Genomic DNA, 23,067 nt, shown 5'->3' on the forward strand with positions numbered 1-23,067 from the left:
TTTATATCAAAAAGTTTCATTTTTCTCATTGAATAATTCAATGGTCACTAAACTCCAAATTCATTTAACGCCAACGTGTCAATATAGTACACTATGATTGAGTTTAACCAATAGAATGCCAACCAAAAACTCTATACCGTTCAACTATTCCATTAAACTATGCATTATGTATACTCTTAGTGTTTGTTTGTATCAAAGTGAACTTGTTTTGGATGATCAAACATTAGACGACCATCAAAAGTTTCCATGAATATTTTATATGTTCTGTATCACTATATGTCATACACGATTTACTATTTATAACAACCCAAACTTCATTAACACCAAAATAAAAGTAAAACATGTCTTATTGGTATATAAACATAAAACATTACAACTTACATAATATACAATACATTTATTGATACAAATTTATTATTTATAAAGCATATAGTAGAATTATACTCAAAAGGGATTTTAAAACCATCATGTTTTGATTAATTGGGCTTGGGCTCGAGAGGCTTTGCGGCCTAGAGTCACCATGCTTGGTACTCTGGTTGAACACTCAACCAGAGACGAGGCTAGGCTAGCCCAGGCACAAGGTCTGCTCCAAATAAGAGCACACCAACTCCAACCAAGAGCGGGCCATCAGCCAACCACCCATTAATGTGCAACTATTTTCATGAAGTTTGCAAAACGGTCATCTTCAACTGTATTTATCTTTAAATCACAAAGATCATCTTCATAATAGCTCCATAAATATGAAGTCTCTTCGTCACAAATCACATCTTCCAACAAACTCAAATCAATCACCGAATCGGGTAACTCTTCTAATCCCCGACAACCACTCATCTTAATCACTCTAAGACCATTCAACTCCCCAAGCTCATAAGGCAACATATTTATACTCAAACAATCCGATATATCAAGGAACACCAAATTACCAAGGAACCTAATCGAATCCGGCAATCGAACTAACCTCGTACAAGAATGAATCCTTAAAATCTCCAAATTCGACAAACTCCCCAATCCCTTAGGAAGAGAGTGAAGCTCATGGCAATTTGTAATGCTTAGTTTCTTGACATTTTTAAGACTACAAAATTCTAAGGGTATTTCCGTCAAATCATAACAACGATCGATTTCAAGCTCTAAGAGATTCGGAAGCGTAACATTTGTACAACTCGCTAATGCACTACCGATCTCACACATGATAAGTGAAAGTTTCTTTAATTCGTACAACTCCAAAATGGATTGGATTGAGTGAGAAAGCGTGAGATGTTCGAGTCTTATTCGTTTTAGATTTGATAGCGAACTAACGAATTGAAGTTCATGTAACTCGCAAGGACACGTCCCATAACTTGTGATGATTAAAACTTTTAATTTATTCATTTTTTTGATGAATGAGGGGATTTCGTATTTTCGGCTTCGAATGTTTAATACCAAAACCTCAACGTTTGGCGCGTTTAGATCGTACCAAATCGACGCGAATGATTCGTCTGCAGAAAGAAAATGGACATTTTACATTTGGTTTTGTTAAAGAAATGGTTAATTACAAGAAATAGCAACATAATTTTGTTGCTTTGTTTATTATTGCATCATACTTGAATTACAGTTGGAGCCTAGTGGTTGATGTGCACAGTTCCAAAAGGAAGACCCACGGTTTTTGAACATGGTGCTCCGCAATTTACCCACATGATGGATCCATCGATAGGGCACAAATTTTTTATGCATTCCCATTATAACAATTTACTTTGAAAATTCTACCCATTTAAGAAAAATAATCAAAAGTATAATGGTATGATTGGGTTGGTTTTTTGGGATAAAGAAAATGGAAAAGAGTACAGTGTCATAATAGAAAGAAATGAAAGTAGGATGTTGTGATACAAAAATATACAAAAGTAAGTTGTGCTATTTTTTGCACATAAAAAAGTTGAATGGGAAGAAATGAAACCTGTTGTGATAGACAAGAGACGTGCAGTGATTGGTTCTTGCTTTTGTTGAATCCACCAAGTGGGTATTTGATTCTTGTAAATTTCAACCATCAATCTTGTTCTTTGAGATATTGGATCTTGGCTACTCAAATGGATGCCTAAATCTCTTAACAAATCATGTTGTGTGACATAATGCTCGTTGCAATACCCTTCAAGTTCACTACCATCTTTCCTGAAAAAACCAAACAAAAATCGATTAATCACTGGAGAAATAACAAAATTAATCTTTATGTAACAAATTTTTACCTAGTGAGAACAAGATTGAGAAGGTTTCTTGAAGAGAGTTCAAGAAGATATTCACTTGTATACATTCCTTCATCATCTAAATTGTATGATTCTACCCACATGTCCATTAAAGCAGAGGCTGTGATTTTTTCATCTTCTGGAAACAAACCCAAATCTAGAAAACAGTCTCTCAGTATTGGCAAATCTTCAAGTGCATCAACACTTGACTGAAGACTAAGCAACAATCGGCTGCTTGAATGAAAGATAGATTGACCTTCTGACCATTTCTTCAAAGTTGACCTCCATTTGACTAAATTTTGACCACTTAATGATGCACCAATCACAGTAAGTGCCAATGGAAATCCCTTGCAGTATTTAACCATCTAGATCAAAAACCAAAACAAAAAAGTTCAATTCCAGTGTAATCATATGTAAAAAAAGGTCTTATTCTAAATGATTAAGAAAAAATTTACCTTGTTCACAAGATCATCTGGAACATTTATGGAATTCATGTTATGAAATGCAGAAGAGCAAAAAAGGGTCTTTGCATCTTGATCGTTTAACAAAGTTAGTTCATATGTGGAACCGAATCTTGAAAACAAGAATCTTGATGTCACCAAGATTTTGTATCCTGATATTGGAAACTTCAGATCTTCAATAAGTGATTCAGATTCTGACCAAACGTCATCCAGCACTAACAATATGTTCTTTGATCCCATTTGTCTCATAAAGTTCTCTAATTGGTTCTTTGCCTCTTCATCAGTTTGTAACTCACAATGATTCACATGGAAATGTGCAAATAGTTTCTGGATGAGTGTCTTAATGGAGGTTGTTCTAGAAACAGTAACATAAAAGATGTTGTCCCCAAAAATGCCTGTACAAAACAAAACAGTTAAGAATGAGATGAAGAATAGATACAAAGAAGAAAAGTTTTGAATAGTTTATGTACCTTTGATTTCATTATCATGACAAAGCATCTTTACTAATGTGGTCTTCCCACATCCTCCAGGAGCTGAAACTGTTACAACTTGGGTTTCATCTTTCAGAAGCATTCGTTTCAATTCTTGAAGATGAAAATCCAACCCAATGATCACATCTGGAAGTCCTGGAACACTGCAGGAATCTGAAAATCCATCTGTCTGTTTGGTAACAGCTGCAAGGACTTGATCCAATTTGTCTCCCAAAGCATAAATCTCAAACAGACTCCTCCTGCTTGAACTCAAATTATCCTGCAATTCACTCTGAAAGAATCTCAAAAGCATGTTGTCCAATCCAATCAGCTTGTTGGCGTGAAGAAATTTCTTGTATACATTCCAGCATTTGATCTCTGAGCACTCAAGAACTACTTCTTTTCCATTTGCCACATAATATATGAACATTTTGGTCTCGTGTTCAGGTCGATACAACGCTTTTCTCAACCTCTCATATCCATAAAAAATCGGCTCAATGTTCTTTAATGTTCTCTCGATGCGCTTGAGTAGAGTTCTAAATTTGGCAGTTCTTTTGGTTTCCAAAACCACAGTATTCAGTAACTCCACCATTACTGCTCGTAGAGCTGCTTCATTTGCGTTTGGCGCAATCATCTGTAGACATGACAATTAAAGTAGATAAAAATCATCATAAGACACAGGAAAGTAAAATCAAAACCCTAGCAATACGCCTAAGACTTAAACTTCAAATTCAATAACGTGAAAGCGACAATAACTTACGATAATTCATGGGTTTGTAATTCGAATACAGGGAAATACATTTATATCTTCGATTGTAAAAGCGAGAATTTGTACTGTTGGGAATCGAAGAACATACTCAATTACAATGAAGATACTCCGACACTTCAAATTTATGAGATTACGAATCAATTTCCGAGACAAAGTAAGCATTAAAGCGTGTAAACAGCCGATGAAGGTCAGAAGGTAGATGGAAAGCAGCGGGAGCTCTCGACGAACGGCTCCGTCAACGGTTTTTTGATTTGGTTGGTAAATGGAACGAGTTAACAAATTGGATACTGTTTCGTCCATGTATATAAATAATTTAGAGTAAATTACATATTTGGTCCCTGTGTTTTTCCCCAGTTCCTACTATTAGTCCTAAGTGATGATTTTATAACATGACCGGTCTCACTGGTTTGTTTTTTCTTTACTTTTTAGTTATTTCTGTATTTAAATAATAATAAATAATTAAAAACCCTATCCACTCTCTCTCTTTTTCTTTTTATACCAAAATTGTTAAAATCTTCGTCCTAATCATAGGATCGTATGATCCAACAGTCCCACCTAAACAAATCAATACTAATATTACTTGGAGCGTTTTTATATAAAATCATAATAGAATTGTATGATTGCATTGTAAAATTATAGAATGCATAGGATCAGTAGGATCATTACTATTTTTTATAAAAAAAATATCAAATATTTTTCTTTCATTAAGTACGTAGAATATCCATTTTGAATTGTTTCTCGTTAAATGATATGTTAGAATGAAAAGGAAAACGTATTAAAAAGGTAAGATAGTATTGGAACAAATACAAACCATAGGGATCGGTAAGTAACAAAATCAATACTATAACCAATAGTATGAATTTGGGCAAACCACACGGACTAATTGTATAATTTACTACACTTTTCATGAAAGACGAATTAATATGTGAAGGAATATATTTTGACAATTTATTTATCTACTCCCACTTTATCTCTAAATATAACACTTTATAAACCATAAGATTTCTTGATATTTTATATAAGTTAAAGGACCAAATTGAAAATCAAGATAAAGTTGGTTGTAATTTTTTTTAGTCGTATCCATTTGTATTTTATGACAAATTGTTTAGACTAATGTAATATATAACCGATAAACCGATATAATTGTTTAGAATGTTGTGATTGTATGACATGTATACAACTCACTTGAACAAGATAAGATTTTATATTATAGAATCCATGTGATGAGCACACATAAACAAAGACAATTCGTACCAATTTCTCCACTCTTGAAGGCATTGTGTAGGCACAACTTCAGCTTGTAACTTTTACGCACAAATCGTGAGCAGAACTACCGTGGTTTGTCTCAAAAAGAATATGATTTAGGATTTTGGGTTATGTATTATGAGACCTCTTATATAGATGAAGAATTCTTATTTATTTTCATTGACTAGATCTTCCATATTATTATATGAAACCGTAATTGACTTAACCTTTATGACCAAATTATAATTACTCATTAGTTAAAACTAAAAATCAAAATCCAATTTAACATTTGAATATGAACTAAATTATTAGGTAATAATCTATGGTACTGAAAAAATAATTGAAATTATAATACATGAGTTGTTACGCATTCTTTCCAATGACTATAATCGATGCATTATTGATTTTGAGATTTGTTATTAAACTTTTATATTTTGTTGGTTTTAAGGGGTTTGATATTGACTGAGGGCACTTGGTTCGAGTATATGGAGCTCTTATTTCTAGTTATGACTCACGCTCATAAAACACTTTGTCTGATTTGAATATGAGTAGCAATGGATCCAAATATGAGACTTAATTGGCTAATAGTTTGAAACATTGATTACAAAAATAAAACCACAATCATAATCAAGCATCGTTAGCTAAGTTTATGGCATGTCACATGTGAGATTTTTCTTAAGATCATATATATATATATATATATATATATATATATATATATATATATATATATATATATATATATATATATATATATATATATATATATATATATATTGTGTAGTGCCCAAATATTATGCAATTTGTTACCAAAACAAGATGGATGAATTTGTATCTATATATGATATAAATACATGTGGTAATTATGTATTATAATTTGCCCCTCCCCTTATTATCATAAAAATGTATATACCAAAAAAAATTCATCTTTATCTTTCTCTTGTAACACCTAATCAAATAAAGAATCAATAGTTATGGAACAACCAAATGTTAGGCAAACTATTTTAGCATAACTTTACCTAAAAGATAAGCATAGAAACAAATAGTTTTGATTTCTCTTGATGTTTGGTTTGACAAGTAACTTCAGAGAGATTATTTTATTCCACATGCTAGAATAGTTTATGAGTAGCATACATGTTGCATTTCTTATCCAATCACATTGAAAGTATCCATGTTTACATTGAAATTTCCTATATATTACTATAGAGAAGACATAAATGCAAAATACATTTATATTTAATCTAGTCTTATTAAATTCGAAACAAAGACTTGTTATAAAGCCTTACGAATATTTAAGTATCGTAACATTGTTTTCTACACTTGCAAGAAATGAAACATAAAAGATGTTTTTATGTGAAAATGGAACTCAAAGACAATTTATTCTATATTCGAGATTTGTTTTAACTTAGGTATTGGTACGCATAATATATATATATATATATATATATATATATATATATATATATATATATATATATATAGAGAGAGAGAGAGAGAGAGAGAGAGAGAGAGAGCTAGATTCAAGTATTCTAAATAATTACTGTACATCTATCGTATGCTATGAGAATGATAAAGAAAATATGTTGTTTGATAATATAAATACGTTCAATCTTATATAACTATTGTCATTAACACACATTCTCACTAATTAAATCGTCTATAAGGTTATTATACACTTATTAGTATTATTCTTATTTCTGTCAGAATGTTTTATTAGGTTGTATTCTGTCATAATAAAAATAAGTGAAAAACGATTTGTGAGAACAAAAAAAAATAGTTAACGAGAATGCATAAAAATCACGATATTCTTGTAAGGTTAAAACAATCACATAGAAAATATACATGTTTACTGAAAGACCCCAACTTTCGTAATTCTAAAAGACTCAAACTTTCATATTTCACAATATTATTACTCCAAAACATGCTACATGCATATTCATAAAAGCTATTACATTGATAGAGAGGTTACAAACTACTAAATACAAACCGACTATTACAAAGTGTTACATAATACATAACTACCCATGATATTGTAATTTATACAAACATAAACTGAAATACAAAAGTATTATTACAAACTAATCTAATTCTTTCAAAAATATATGATTATACTAGTTACTTATCACCTGCAATTGTTAAACATTAATAAGGTAAACGGTGACGCTTAGTGAGTTCAATAATAGATACAATATAACGTTATGTCATATATATACTTCAATATGGAAGAAGCAAAGAGAAACAAGGAGCAACAAAGGCATATGTGAATTCACGTGGCAAGCTTTTCATATCAATCAATGACTTGATTTAAAGATATACAATCAATGAGACATACCAATTTTCATACTTGATAAACATCAATAAAATTTCGGCCCAAATGGCACATAATTCATAAGATTTCTGATTAATATCTTGGTAGATTACAGGCTTATAGCCCTGTCTAACCATTTGCCAATGCCATAGAATAGAAGTCATTCTTTTACAGAGACATGCTCTACATGACCAGAGGATACGTACCAATACCAATGTGAATCTAAGTCCTTTCATTGATCACATGGTCAAAGATATTACTTTTGCTATAGAAATAGCGAATAAAATATCACGGGAAAATAACTCGGAATAAGAACACTGAAAAGCACAAAGCACATATAAAACATAACATACAATTGTTCCTATATATGGAACTCACCTTGAAATAACCGGGGTTAAAATAATAATTTGGGCAGCACTTCGGCTCCAAATATGACTTTCTGGGGCGAAACCGGGATTTTTAGTTGAAAACCGGACTTTACTCGGGCAGAGTTTCGACTTGAAAATAAGATTTTCTCGGGAACTTCGGGGCGTCGGGGCTTGCTTCAGATGTCGGGGATGATAACGAGACTTCTGGGGGTTAAAAGTGGCTAAAAATGGGAGTAGAGGGTGTAAAAGAGTGAAAATGAGCAAACATTTCCGGAGACCTTCGCATCCCTTATATAGGGTGCGAAGCACCTTACTACGCGGGGCGTAGATCCTCGGTACGTTGGGCGTACACGAGGTGTCGCATGCTCGGTTCCCGGGTCTCGGACGTGGCTTCTATGTGGCGACCATGCTAAGACGGTAGATGTGGCTGATTCCGGACCGGATACGTGCGAGGTACGTTGGGCGTAGCCTCGTGTATGCGGGGCGTATGGCCTCGGATAAGATTGTGATTTTTCATTTATTTTTATTTAATAACTTCAAAAATTCATATCTTTTGCGTACGAACTCCGTTTTTGACGTTCTTTATATACACGCGTAGGTGAGAATATATTCTACAACTTTCGTTTAGACTCCATTGGCTAATTTTTACTTTAATTTTAATATTATTATTTTTAACAGACTGGGACAGGAAAATCCGTTAAAAATTCATAACTTCTTCATCCGACATCCGTTTTCGTCAGACTTTTTACCGTTGTACTATTAATGACGAGACCTTCAATTCTCGTTTAGGTTGTGTCGGGTAAAAAGCACTCGATCTAAAATTCGGGTTTTTAGCTGTCTACTGCTAAGCTGAAACTTGTAAAAATCATAACTTCCTCGTACGAAGTCAGATTTTGGCGTTCTTTTTATCGAACTTCTCGGTTTAACGAATACTATGACTTTTATTTAGATCACTAAGGCTAAAATGTAGTTTATCAAAAACTCACTTTTTACGTCATTCGGTGTCGTGTCGGTTTTGTCGTGAATCTTCGATTGGTCATAACTTCTTCGTTATAGCTCGGATTTCGACGAGGTTTTCGCCTACAAGTTTCTAACAAGATTATTTACAACTTTCAGTAATAAAATTTTACTTATTTCAAATTTTATATTTTCGCTAAATTTCACTATTTGGTTTTTAATTGGAATCTCATAAGACTTCCAATATTTTATGAGTGATTCTAAACATAGTTTTACTTCATTTCTAGTAAAAACCATCTGTTAGAACTCAACACTCAATTTCACATAATATTTCACATTTTTATTCATTACAAAACATGATTTCAAAACATGTATGTTACAAATACCTCCTCCTTTTGAGGATTTCGTCCCCAAAATTACATCGATTTAAAATAATTGGGGATATTTTGCTCTTATCTCATTCTTATTTTCCCAAGTATAATTTGGGCCTCGATGGTGTTTCCACTCGAAAAGCACCAATTCTACTTCTTTATTACGTAGCTTAGCTGTTCTTTCATTCACGATCTCTTCAGGCTCTTCAACATATCTTAACTTATTATCCAATTTCACCTCGGATAATGGTACTGTCTCATCGTAGATGCTCAAGCATTTGCACAGATAACTCACATAAAACACATCATGAATACTTGCTAAATCTTCAGGAAATTCTAAGCGGTATGCTTGCTTTCCAATTCTCTGGATGATTTTGAAAGGACCAACAAATCTAGGACTCAACTTTCCTTTCTTCCCAAACCGCATAAGGCCTTTCCATGGGGATACCTTCAGCATCACGAAATCACCCACTTGGAATTCTATTGGTCGTCTTCTCTTTTCTGTATAGGATTTCTGTCGATCCTGGGCCGCTTTCATTCTTTCTCGTACAATTTGAATCTTGTCGGTGGTGTCTTTAATCATTTATCCCAGTTACCACCGAACTCCAAGACACATGCACGAAGCATATCTTCTACTGTTTGGATTGTTCTCTCTGTCTAACCGTCTGTCTGGGGATGATAAGTTGTGCTGAGGGCAACTCGAGATCCCAATTCACGTTGCATACTTGCCCAAAAATGAGAAGTGAAACGAGTATCGAGATCGGAAATGATCTTTAGTGGCACACCATGTCTTGCAACAATTTCATCTAAGTATACTTGTGTGTATTTCTCCATTGGAGCCGTTTCACGCATGGCGAGAAAATGTGCACTCTTAGTCAGGCGGTCGAAGATTACCCAAATGCTATCATGCTGTCTAGCAGTCTTTGGCAATTTGGTAATAAAATCCATGGACAGCTCTTCCCATTTCCATACAGGAACACTAAGACTTTCTGGGTTCCGTATGGTTTTTGGTGCTCTGTTTTAACTTGTAAGCATACTAAGCATTCCTGCACATATCGTCCAATGTCTCTCTTTAATCCAGGCCACCAATAATCAGCTCTTACATCATAGTACATTTTACTTGTTCCAGGATGTATTAACAGCTTAGACTTATGAGCTTCATCTAAAATCTTCTGTCTTAATCCACCAATCTTTGGAATCCATAGCCGATTCTTAAATACTTTTAATCCTCGTGGATCATCAACTAAAACATCAGCATGATGTACCATCCCTTCCTTCTTCACATTTTCTGGCTTTAAGGCCTTAACTTGTCACTTCTCTAGTTCATCAAGAATAGTGAACTTCACCGTAGTGTGAGTAATAGTATAACACATACTATTACGATAAACCTTCCTGCTAAGTGCATCTGCAACCACATTAGCCTTTCCAGGATGGTAAAGGATTTCACAGTCATAGTCTTTGATCAGCTCCATGGCTCGTTGCTGTCTCATATTCAGAATTTGCTAACTGAATATATACTTGAGACTCTTGTGGTTGGTAAACAATTGGCATTTCGTACCAAAAGATAATGTCTCCAAAGTTTTAGGGCAAATACTACTGCAGAGAGTTCGAGATCATGGGTGGGATAATTCTTTTCATAATCTTTCAGTTGTCTTGAGGCATATGCTATCACTATACCACGTTGCATCAACACACAACCGAGTCCCAATCTTGAAGCATCGCTATATACGGAGAAATCATCATCACCTTCTGGAAGTGATAAGATGGGAGCATGAGTCAAAAGATCTTTTAAAGTCGAGAAAGCTTTTTCTTGGGCTTCACCCCATTCGAACTTTGCTTCCTTTCGAGTAAGACTAGTGAGAGGTACAGCTATACGAGAAAAGTCTTTAATGAATCTTCGGTAATAACCCGCAAGACCCATGAAACTACGAATTTCGGAAGCATTACGGGGCACTTCCCAATTTTGAATGGCTTCGATTTTGGTAGGATCTACGGATACACCGTCACCAGAAATAACATGGCCGAGAAATTGAACTTGGCGAAGCCAAAATTCACATTTCGAGAATTTAGCATAAAGTTTCTCTTTTCTAAGAAGTTCTAAGATTTCATGAATATGAATGGCATGATCAACTTCAGACTTGGAATAGATTAGAATATCGTCAATGAATACGATGACAGACTTATCGAGCATTAGACGGCATACTCGATTCATCATATCCATGAATACAGCAGGAGCATTTGTCAAACCGAATGGCATGAAAAGGAATTTGAAATGCCAATAACGAGTACGGAAAGCAGTCTTTGGTACATCTTGCTCTTGTACTTTCAACTGATGATAGCCAGATCTCAAATCAATCTTTGAGAAATAGCTAACACCCTGAAGTTGATCGAACAAATCGTCGATGCGAGGTAGTGGGTACTTGTTCTTGATAGTCACCTTATTCAACTCACGATAATCAATGCACATTCGCATCGATCCATCTTTCTTTTTGAAAAATAGTACTGGAGCACCCCAGGGAGAGGTACTCGGTCGAATAAAGCCTTTGTCAAGTAATTCCTGCAGTTGGATCATCATTTCTTTCATCTCGGCTGGCGCAAGAAGATAAGGAGTCTTTGCAATCGGAGCAGCACCAGGCACAAGGACAATTCAGAATTCTACTTGCCTGTTCGGAGGAAGTCCAGGCAGATCATCAGGGAAAACATCAGGATATTCGTTAACAATGGGAGCATCATTTACAGTTTTATTCTCCTTTCTTGAGATGTTAATTGTATAGGCTAGATAGATAGGGCAACCCTTCGATATAAATTTACGAGTTTTGAGGAAAGAAATTATTTTTAAGATCTTTTGTTCACCGTATACATGAATAGGATCTTCCCCTTCAATAGGAATGCGTACTATTTTTTCGTAACACAAGAGCTCTGCGTGGTTCTTTGACAACCAGTCCATGCCGAGAATAATATAGAAGTTGGGCAAGGAGATAGGGATTAGGTTAGCAAGAAAATTATAGCCTTTAATTTCTATGACACAATCTCTATAGATTTTATCAGCAAGTAATGATATACTTCCCGCAGTATCTACGTGAAATGGTTGCGCGAGTGCATAGCAAGTAGTTTGAAAAGAATGCGCAAATTCATAAGATACAAAAGAATCTGAGGAACCAGAATCAAATAAGATGTGAGCAGGTCTAGAGTTGACAAGAAATGTACCCGTCACAACATTCGGGTCCTCGCGTGCTTCCTCAGTGGTAATCTGGAATGCACGACCCTTAGCTTTTGGCACCTCCTCCTTTTTAGCTGGAGTATTCTTTGGTTGTTGGACAGGGACTTGACTTCTCACCGGTTGTTGAACAGAAGCTTGACTTTCCGTCACTTGGTTGGTAAGATTAGGGCAAAAACGCTTCTTGTGGCCAGTAATACCACATGCATAGCAAGTCACATCCTTCCTTAGGCAAGCTGGCTTTATATGACTAGTTTCAACACACCCATAACAAACAATGGATTCCTTGTCTATTTTGCATTGACCCGGATGATTCCTTCCACAAACACGACATGAAGGCGATTGATTAGAAAAAGATTGTGACCTGTCGCGGCCACGAAAAGCACTCTGAGATTGTACTTGCTTGCTAGGATCAGTTCGAACAGATTGAGCTGGGGGAATAGTGGAAACAGGAGTAGTTCTTTCAGTACGTGGATGCTTTGGAACAGTAAGAGTGGCACCACGTATCTCTAAGTCATGCTCATGTCTTCGAGCATACTCAACGGCTTTATTGAATGACAGAACTTCTCGATTGGCAACGAAATCATGGATTTCTTGTCGTAGTCCCTCCATGAATAATTGAATTTTCTCGTCTTCAGTTGGAATATACTTTGTAGCAAACCTTGCTCTTTGATTAAACTGAGTTTCATACTCATTCACAGTCATTCCTCCCTGTTTAAGCTCGAGGAATTCCTTCTCCAATCTCCTCCTCATGTCTAGAGGACAATACTTCTCTAGCAAACGAGTTTTAAACATTTCCCAGGCTAAATTCTTCTGGTCAAACCCGTTGAGAGCTTCATATGTTGCTTCCCACCAGACCAAGGCTTCTCCGATGAGCATTGCGGAACCATAATTAGCCTTGTCTTCATTATCCACATGAGAAATACGAAACACTTTCTCTGTGTTCTGGATCCAAGTAAGAACAATAATGGGATTGAGAACACCGGAAAACTCTGTAGCACCACTACTCTTGAAATCTTTGAACGAGGGACGCTTCACCTCTCCTTTTGAAGATTCTCCAGTGGCTTTCTCTTTTCCCTTATCCCCATTCCTTTTGTGTTCTTCAAGAGTCTGTCGAATAACACCGGTAAGTTTACCCAAGAGTCGCTCCTCACGAGGAGATACTGGAGTATTCACTTCCTCGGGTTGAGGACCTCCACCGACCTCAGGTGTATAGCTACTTGCTTGTTCAACCATCGTTCTGAAATTTAGGAGTAATATAGAATTTTAGAATATTAGGATTTATTAAAGCCTAATACTTCACTCAAGTCTTTCCTATGGTTTATATCTGTATACTTATAATGATTCAGTTCATATATTGAACTTCCAATAGTTTAAGTCTAAATTCCAATCTGTGGCATTTAGTTCGCTTAAACTACTGCTCTGATACCATGATTGAAAGACCCCAACTTTCGTAATTCTGAAAGACTCAAACTTTCATACTTCACAATGTTATTACTCCAAAACATGCTACATGCATATTCATAAAAGCAATATATTACATTGATAGAGAGGTTACAAACTACTGGTTACAAACCGACTATTACAAAGTGTTATATAATACATAACTACCCATGATATTGTAATTTATACAAACATAAACTGAAGTACAAAAGTATTATTACAAACTAATCTAATTCTTTCAAAAATATATGATTATACTGGTTACTTATCACCTGCAATTGTTAAACATTAATAGGGTAAACGGTGACGCTTAGTGAGTTCAATAATAGATACAATATAACGTTATGTCATATATATATATATATATATATATATATATATATATATATATATATATATATATACACTTCAATATGGAAGAAGCAAAGAGAAACAAGGAACAACAAAGGCATATGTGAATTCATGTGACAAGCTTTTCATATCAATCAATGACTTGATTTAAAGATATACAATCAATAAGACATAACAATTTTCATACTTGATAAACATCAATAAAACTTCGGCCCAAATGGCACAGAAGACATAAGATTTCTGATTAATATCTTGGTAGATTTCAGGCTTATAACCCTGTCTAACCATTTGTCAATGCCATAGAATAGAAGTCATTCTCTTACGGAGACATGCTCTACATGACCAGAGGCTACGTACCAGTACCAATGTGAATCTAAGTCCTTTCAATGATCACATGGTCAAAGATATTACTTTTGCTATAGAAATAGCGAATAAAATATCATGGGAAAATAACTCGGAATAAGAACACTGAAAAGCACATAGCACATATAAAACATAACATACAATTGTTCATATATATGGAACTCACCTTGAAATAAACGGGGTTAAAATAATAATTTGGGCAGCACTTCGGCTCCAAATATGACTTTCTGGGGTGAAACCGGGGTTTTTAGTTGAAAACTGGACTTTACTCGGGCAGAGTTTCGACTTGAAAATAAGATTTTCTCGGGAACTTTGGGGCGTCGGGGCTTGCTACAGATTTCGGGGATGATAACGGGACTTCTGGGGGTTAAAAGTGGCTAAAAATGGGAGTAGAGGGTGTAAAAGAGTGAAAATGAGCAAACATTTCCGGAGACCTTCGCATCCCTTATATAGGGTGCGAAGCACCTTACTATGCAGGGCGTAGATCCTCGGTAGGCTGGGCGTACGCGAGGTGTCGCATGCTCGGTTCCCGGGTCTCGGACGTGGCTTCTATGTGGCGACCATGCGAAGACGGTAGACGTGGCTGATTCCGGACCGGATACGTGCGAGGTACGCTGGGCGTAGCCTCCTGTACGCGGGGCGTACGGCCTCGGATAAGATTGTGATTTTTCATTTATTTTTATTTAATAACTTCAAAAATTCATATCTTTTGCGTACGAACTCCGTTTTTGACGTTCTTTATATGCACGCGTAGGTGAGAATATACTCTACAACTTTCGTTTATACTCCATCGGCTAATTTTGAATTTAATTGTAATATTATTATTTTTAACAGACCGGGACAGGAAAATCCGTTAAAAATTCATAACTTCTTCATCCGACATCCGTTTTCGTCAGACTTTTTACCGTTGTACTACTAATGACAAGACCTTCAATTCTCGTTTAGGTTGTGTCGGGTAAAAACCACTCGATCTAAAGTTCGAGTTTTTAGTTGTCTACTGCTAAGCTGAAACTTGTAAAAATCATAACTTCCTCATACAAAGTCAGATTTTGGCGTTCTTTTTATCGAACTTCTCGGTTTAACGACTACTATGACTTTTATTTAGATCAATAAGGCTAAAAAGTAGTTTATCAAAAACTCACTTTTTACGTCATTCGGCGCCGTGTCGGTTTTGTCGTAAATCTTCGATTGGTCATAACTTCTTCGTTATAACTCGGATTTCGACGAGGTTTTCGCCTACAAGTTTCTAACGAGATTATTTACAAATTTCAATAATAAAATTTTACTTATTTCAAATTTTATATTTTCAATAAATTTCACTATTTGGCTTTTAATTGGAATCTCATAAGACTTCCAATATTTTATGAGTGATTCTAAACATAGTTTACTTCATTTCTAGTAAAAACCATCTGTTAGAACTCAACACTCAATTTCACATAATATTTCACAATTATATTCATTACAAAACATGATTTCAAAACATATATGTTACATTTACATTGAAATTTCCGATGTAGTAACAATATATTACTATAGAGTAGACTTAAAACCAAAACACACTTCTATTTAATCTAGTCTTATTAATTTCGAAACAAAGACTTGTTATGAAATCGTTTGAAAAGTGTCAATATTTGATATGTCAATACATTACATAAGAAAAGGTTGAAAACATGTCAGTGTTACTCTTTTATTTGAGTGTCATAAATATATTTATTTTTTAAATTAGAAATCATGGAAATGTTAAAATATTATTTTTTTGATCTGAAATTAATGAAAATTAGAATAAATTTACGTGATAATATTAGAAAAGAACTAGTCTCCTAACAAAATAAAGATACTTTCTAATTTCTATCATAGTATAAACCGATATACGGTGTAACTTAATAGTAATTCTATTCATATTTTTTTTTCTTTGTTTCTTGTAAGTGGTAGAACCAGAATTATGGCCTTGTAGATTTTTAGCTTGTTAGAACTTATTTTAATGAAATTAATTATATTATGATGATTACTTAGAAGCCATGTTACTTGATCTCGCATTTAGGAATGCACAACTAATCAATAATGATTAATGTAGCAATTTCAACATATATCACTATATATTAGTCCAAAGTGTTCATATTAGAAAACAACATTATAAACCCCTTTAAAATTTTAATTAACTTTTAGTATAATTTTTATATTTGACAATGATCAAATGTCAACGATGTCTAAACATTACATACAATTGACAGAAAAGGTTCTATCTGCATTGGTTTTAATCGATTTGCTTCATAATTTCTGAATAATAATAATCATACGAAAAGGTTCTATCTGCATTGGTTTTAATCGATTTGCTTCATAGTTTCTGAATAATAATAATCATACGTATCATCCCTACAAGTTAATTAAATTCAGGCATCTTCTAAGGGTAACAGGTTAGGGATTTGCTTTGGGTTTCTGCATTTTACTCTTAAGCATGTAAATTTTAGATAAATAAATTCGTGCAATTAATTCAAAGTATGAAATCTTTTACAGAATAACCCCTAATGAGCACGGACATACATGGTATCTGGATATTAAGAATCATGGCGCCCTCTTTAAGTTTTACAATTCCAAATAGATCCAACTGATAAAGAATTATTCTCTGTAATCATATATAACAACTTATTCTAAAAGATTAAGAAAATGATTTTGAAAAACTTTACCTCATGATCATTTAACAAGGTTTGTTCGTATGTGGAACCGAATCTTGATAACAGAAATCTTGATGTGAACAAAGGCATTTGATCTCTGAGCACTCCAGAAATACGTGTTTTCCATTTGCCACTTAAATGAATCACAGGGTAGTAAACTTCCTCATCACATTCACCTTTCCTTCTCATACAGCGTCCTCTTGAGATTGCTTCTTAAGTCTTCATTCTACTAATTGCCTTCATTAGCACTAATGCTACACAAAGCAAAGGTTATAATTGATGTTGTAAACTCCTTTGTTTTCTCTAACAATGTGGCCTCCTCCTGAAACGTGGACTCCAACACTCTGATTAACTCAAGAGTTAAAAAGCTGGAATCCGTCTTCAACAACTTGCATGCTTTGTGTAGCATTAATGCTAATGAAGGAAATTAGCAGAGAATGAAGACTTAAGAAACAATCTCAAGAAGGCATTGCAAGAGTATTCATCTTATGAAAAAACAGATCTTTTATCCAACCTAGGTAATATGTTGTGTTCTTGGTTTTAAAAAGCTCGATGTGCTAAGGATCTAGGAGACTAATGTGCAATGCGCGATACGGATGTGAGGGCATCACGCACGCAAGGCACACAAGATAAAATAATAATTAATAAAACACCATATATAGAATTAGAAATAAGAATGTAGGATATGAATATCAAATACTAATCATCCAACATAAGTGTAAAATCTGAAAACGAAATTAATAGTCGGATAAGAAGAAGAAAAACAGGAAAATTACAAGAAGAAAAACAGAAAAGCAATGGTTTTGAAGAAGAAAATCAAAGATAGAAGAAGAATAAGAAGAAGCCTCCTTTTCTTTTGAAGAAAACATGTGTACGAAAGATAGAAGAAGAATAAGAAGAAGCCTCCTTTTCATTTGAAGAAAACACGTGTACTAAAGATAGAAGAAGAATAAGAAGAAGCCTCCTTTTCTTTTGAAGAAAACATGTGTACGAAAGATAGAAGAAGAATAAGAAGAAGCGTCCTTTTCTTTTGGAAGAAAACGTATCAGAATTATTGGTGCAAACGAGCCGAGCCGAGCACGAGCTTGGCTAGGATCGGCTCGGGCTCGTTTAAGTTATACTCGGCTCGATTCAAGCTTTCTTGTACTGAGCTCGAGCTCGTAAAGAATTATACAAGCTCAGCATGGGGTCAAGCTCGGCTTGGTTTTTGTCTAGCATGCAGAAATAAGCTTAAGCTCAGTTTGAGCTCGTTAAGAAGCTCGTTTACTAATACCTTAAATCCCTAATTCCCTAAATATTTTTTTATTTTAATATATAAAAGTAATAATAAATTATATAATAGATAGGCTCGGTTAGGCTCGTGAGCCTAATCAAGCTTAATGACATAGGCTCAAGCTCGTTTAATAAACGAGCTTAATTGTAAGCTCGAGCTCGACTTGGACTCGTTTATAATCTGTTTCGATTTGAGCTTTTATCGAGCCGATCCTGAATAACTCACGAATAGTTTGGCTCGTTTGCACCCATATTCAAAATTATATAAGTACAAGGAAAGATTGAGATAGGCTTTTTTATTAATTATTATTATGTACAAATTAAGGACAATAAGGGGATGAACTATTAAATTAATTATTGCAAATCTTTTTTAACTGACCCAACAACTTTAAGATATGGATTTTCCTCGTCTAAACCCAAATATGTGTTCGATGTACATAAATGCTCATAAGACACACCCACCCATACATATACACTTCATTCATACAATTCTCTTGATTCTACATCTCGGTTTTAAGGTTCAAATAAATCTAACATTTTTGATCAACGTAGGGCATGGAATTACCCTGGTTCTTATTTCAGAAGAGGATGGGCTTTTTTCGTTGTTTGTAACACCAAAATGCGACGACAAATGGCTTCATTTATTGTGGATCTAGATGACTACCTAAGGTTTAAGGAAGTACTTGATGACAATCTAATTGCGGACGAATTTTTAAAGAATCGTCATCGGCCATCAATCATCTAAGTTGTTCCGATCAAGGTTGTCAAAATTAAGATCCAACATATGATCGTTTTGGGTTTGCAAGATTAGGATCATAAGATCAGGATTGGGATCCTAATATTCTACAAAATTAAACATAACTGTAACTTATAATTTTAAAACATTAAAAATATCTCAAACATTCACTTTTCTATTCAAAAGCTATAAAACCTTCAAAACATTAGTCACAACTTGCAACATAGATGATAAACGATAAACCAGTAAAGGGAAAAAGATATAAAGTGGTAAACACATTTTTTGTTCATTTTCAAAAATATATCAAGGGAAGGTATGATCGGATCCCGATTCTACGAACCGAACCTACGATCTTACAATCTCACATGCGATCCTATCCAAATTGGATCTGTATACAACCCGAATCATCAGTGGCAGATCCTAATAGGGGCCGGAAGGGGCCATGGCCTCCCCGGTTTTAAGCCTCATACCTTACATATATACCTTTTATTTTTAAATTAAATCCAATGGTCATTATAATTGCTAATTTGGCCCCCCTCTTTAGAATTACATATTTAGTTATGAACCAACAAAATCATCCGAAAATCATTGATGAAATTAAAAATAAAATCATTGATAAAATAAAATAATAGAATCAAAAGAATCGGTATTACGTTAGGAAACTCATAAAACTAAGACATTGTCTTTTAAAATCTATAAAACAAAATCAAATCTACAAAATTATTAACTAAAATATTTGAGTTTAAGAAAACAAGATCCATAAATTTCGAAGTCGAAACATCCAAAAGTTCACCGGAATAACACCGTTGACCGCCGACCAGCTGCATCTCTCCCATAGGTCTTTGTCGCCAGCCGGACCACCAGTTCTCCATCGTCGGCTTGTCGCTTCTCCGAATTTCTCTCTTTTCTCTTTCGTTCTCTATTCCTGCTGCCGCCAACGACCAATCTTCCTTTTCGATCTTCTCTCCAGAATCCACAAGAGGACCATACCGGTATTTTTTCTTTCTCTCTCTAAGTCTGATGAGTGTTTCCCTTTCTCTTGTTTTATGTCTATGAGTATCACTTCGTGCTGTATTAAGATGATAGTACAGGGCATATAGGCATATAGCAAAGCTGCAAAAGTACTTTATCTGAAAAGCCTTTACCATTAATTTTTAATTTATTGATATTATGGATTGGTTTTTTATTAATAAAACCTTTATAAACACTAAAAAAGAATATGTATAGTGTAAATTGATTAAAATCACAACATATTATTTAGTTATACTTTGACGTCATCAATAAACAAACATTTAATAACTTATATTTTATTACAAAAGATGGATGTTTGATATAATATATTTGTTGGTTGTTATTTTATTTTTCATTATATTTTGTTATTTAGCGATTGATAGTTAATTGTTTTATGTAGTATATATATATCAATATGAAAAAACAATCCACCGTTAATGTCTTATTTAAAATAAACATGTCATTTCTACTTCAAAACCCTACAAACCATGAGATATTTTTTTGAATGAAAATACCCGATGACTAGTATGTCATTTGAAAGAGAAGTTGAAAAGATTAATCTACAAACAATTGTGCAATACTTAATAATGCAAATTTGAATAGCGATATAAAAATATTTATTTCGAATTTTGATATGTTATAATTTTGAAACATTTTTTTTTGTCTATATGGTTTTGTTTTGAAATTTTAATTTTGCCCCTACTTATTGTACTTGTGTTCTGCCCCTGCACATCATTTTTCATAGCTAAGATCGTAGGATTGTACGATCTTACGATCAAGATCATGATTTTGACAACCTTGGTTCCAATCAATAGGTGAATACATTTCTTTATAATTCAAATGCATCATACCATCAACTTTATTCATTGAACTTAGAGGGCTTCATTGGATCACTTCCAGGTTAAACTCTAGCACAAAACTAGACCTTGTTGAGATTGGACAACTCCAAAAGAAATCAATCATGGGAAAGACTGTGACAATTTGGTCATTGTATTCAATAATGTTTAGAGTTGCACCATCATTGTCTCATATAAACCTAGCCTAAGGATCGCTAAAATAGGGAAAAACACGCTTTTACTTAACCATTCTTCCCTAGTTCATGGTCCAACTGGTTCGATTAGACAGGTCAACATGAGTTTTAAAACATTGTGCAAAACAAGGCAAGACATCTTCCATATCTTCACCAAATGATTTGGGCCACCTTTGGCAGAGCCTGTTCAATAACTATAGTCTCATTTGCCCCCGATAACCTTCAACATCATGCATAATTCAACTAGATGGACATATCCACTACTAACATTCAACATTTATAACTACTCCCATTGTGATATAATACTTATGTCAATTTCAATTCTCGATGCTTCTGTGTGTCTTAGAACCCAAAGGTATTTACATGTCGATATGCTATTTTGACTACCATCGATTATGTAGCAATATCCAAATTCCTAACTTGCATTTAATCTTTATGCTAACAACATTATATTACAAAATCCATAGCTTCAACCAACATTCATAACGATAATAGTCCATATCACAACTTTAAAATTCACTTTACCCCGCTTAAGGTTTCATGCCACATATTCGAATACCATGGATTTAACTCATCCCATAGAGTTTAAGGAATCATTTACACTTCATTACATTGTAAAACATGTATTGAGACCATTTGTAAACAAGGGTTGGTCATACTTGATTAGGCCCTTCATATATGTCAAACCCTAACTTTCAATTTTACCAACTTTTGATGTATGTTGTTAATTTACTCAATATCATGATTGTTAAGTTTAAGACCTATAACAAGTAAGCTCATCTTCCACCAAAAGTTAGTGTTTTATCTACAAAAGAGTTACAAACTCTAATCCCAAAAAAGCCTTATACATACATACATATATATATATATATATATATATATATATATATATATATATATATATATTGGCACCACAAGTGAATAATTACATAAGAAATCAAGGAATTAGCTTTAGGAATTGAATTATTCATACAACACTCTAATCCCTCTTAAATTGAGCATAATAATCCTTTTTCCCCTTCAAAATTCGATTTCAAGTCTTCCCTTCTGAAATAGGATGATACATATTTAGAATGAAAAAGGCCTAAAAAAACCATGTCATGTGTAAGACACGTGAGGTTGCCAGCCCCAATCATAATGCTTCGCTTCCTTAAGGAGTGCTCCGATAGGCATGGTGAGCCTTTCACACAATATAAGAGTGTTTAGCCGCCCTATAAAAGCTTAGATCTTCAACCTAGGTCATAAAAGGGACCAAAATGAGCTCATTGTCTTGCATGGTTTCAGATGCAAGACAATTCTCCATATTTTCAAACCAAAAAGGTTCACAAACCACCATAAACAACCTCTTTAGGTCTCAAGTTTTTCAAACTCTACCCAAACCACAAGAAGAGACCAAAAACTAAGCCATAAACCTTGATCTAACACGCCATAAACATAAAGCAATGAATTAATTTGGATACTCAAAGAGGTCCAAAGAACAAAAAATAAGGTTGCTAGCCGTTGGAAATGACTAGAACAACACCTTCTTGCAATCAAATGACTCCTTCAAGCTAAAAAAGGGAGAAAACTCTTTGAATCAAAATATGGGGCTAGGGTTTTGCATTAGAGAGGCTCTTAAAGATGGATGAGATGAAATGACAAAATCCTAGGAGTTAGAGCCATTAAATAGGCTCAAATATCGAGGCATTCAGGGTTTAGCCAAGCAGACCCTTCATGCCGCACACTTCATTAGAAGTGGCATCGTGAGTTGGTAGCTGAGACTCTTAACGAGTCACGCCGCCCCATCCCCCCCTCCCACCCACACACACAA

At 34.4% G+C, this 23,067-nt stretch overlaps 1 protein-coding gene across 3 annotated transcripts; it reads right to left on the reverse strand.

Annotated features, from left to right (window-relative positions):
• Positions 1 to 329: 329 nt before the first annotated feature.
• On the reverse strand, positions 330 to 5,263 carry LOC145097637 (putative disease resistance protein At5g66900). 3 transcript variants are annotated; one of them, XM_079035250.1, is made up of 6 exons: positions 5,168 to 5,263; positions 3,145 to 3,778; positions 2,669 to 3,069; positions 2,217 to 2,578; positions 1,931 to 2,142; positions 330 to 1,475 (listed from the first exon to the last, which is right to left on the reverse strand). In XM_079035250.1, the coding sequence occupies exons 1-6, from the start codon at positions 5,189 to 5,191 to the stop codon at positions 643 to 645; spliced, it is 2,466 nt and encodes an 821-aa protein (XP_078891376.1). In that variant the 5' UTR covers positions 5,192 to 5,263; the 3' UTR covers positions 330 to 642. The 3 variants fall into 3 exon arrangements, with proteins under 3 accessions (XP_078891376.1, XP_078891378.1, XP_078891377.1); XM_079035252.1 differs by lacking the exon at positions 5,168 to 5,263 and adding an exon at positions 4,002 to 4,196; XM_079035251.1 differs by lacking the exon at positions 5,168 to 5,263 and adding an exon at positions 3,905 to 4,196.
• Between the last annotated feature and the right edge of the window lie 17,804 nt (positions 5,264 to 23,067).

The sequence above is a fragment of the Lactuca serriola genome, chromosome 4, assembly GCF_051521515.1.
Source record: "Lactuca serriola cultivar US96UC23 chromosome 4, Lser_US96UC23_V15, whole genome shotgun sequence".
Lineage (NCBI taxonomy): Eukaryota > Viridiplantae > Streptophyta > Magnoliopsida > Asterales > Asteraceae > Lactuca > Lactuca serriola.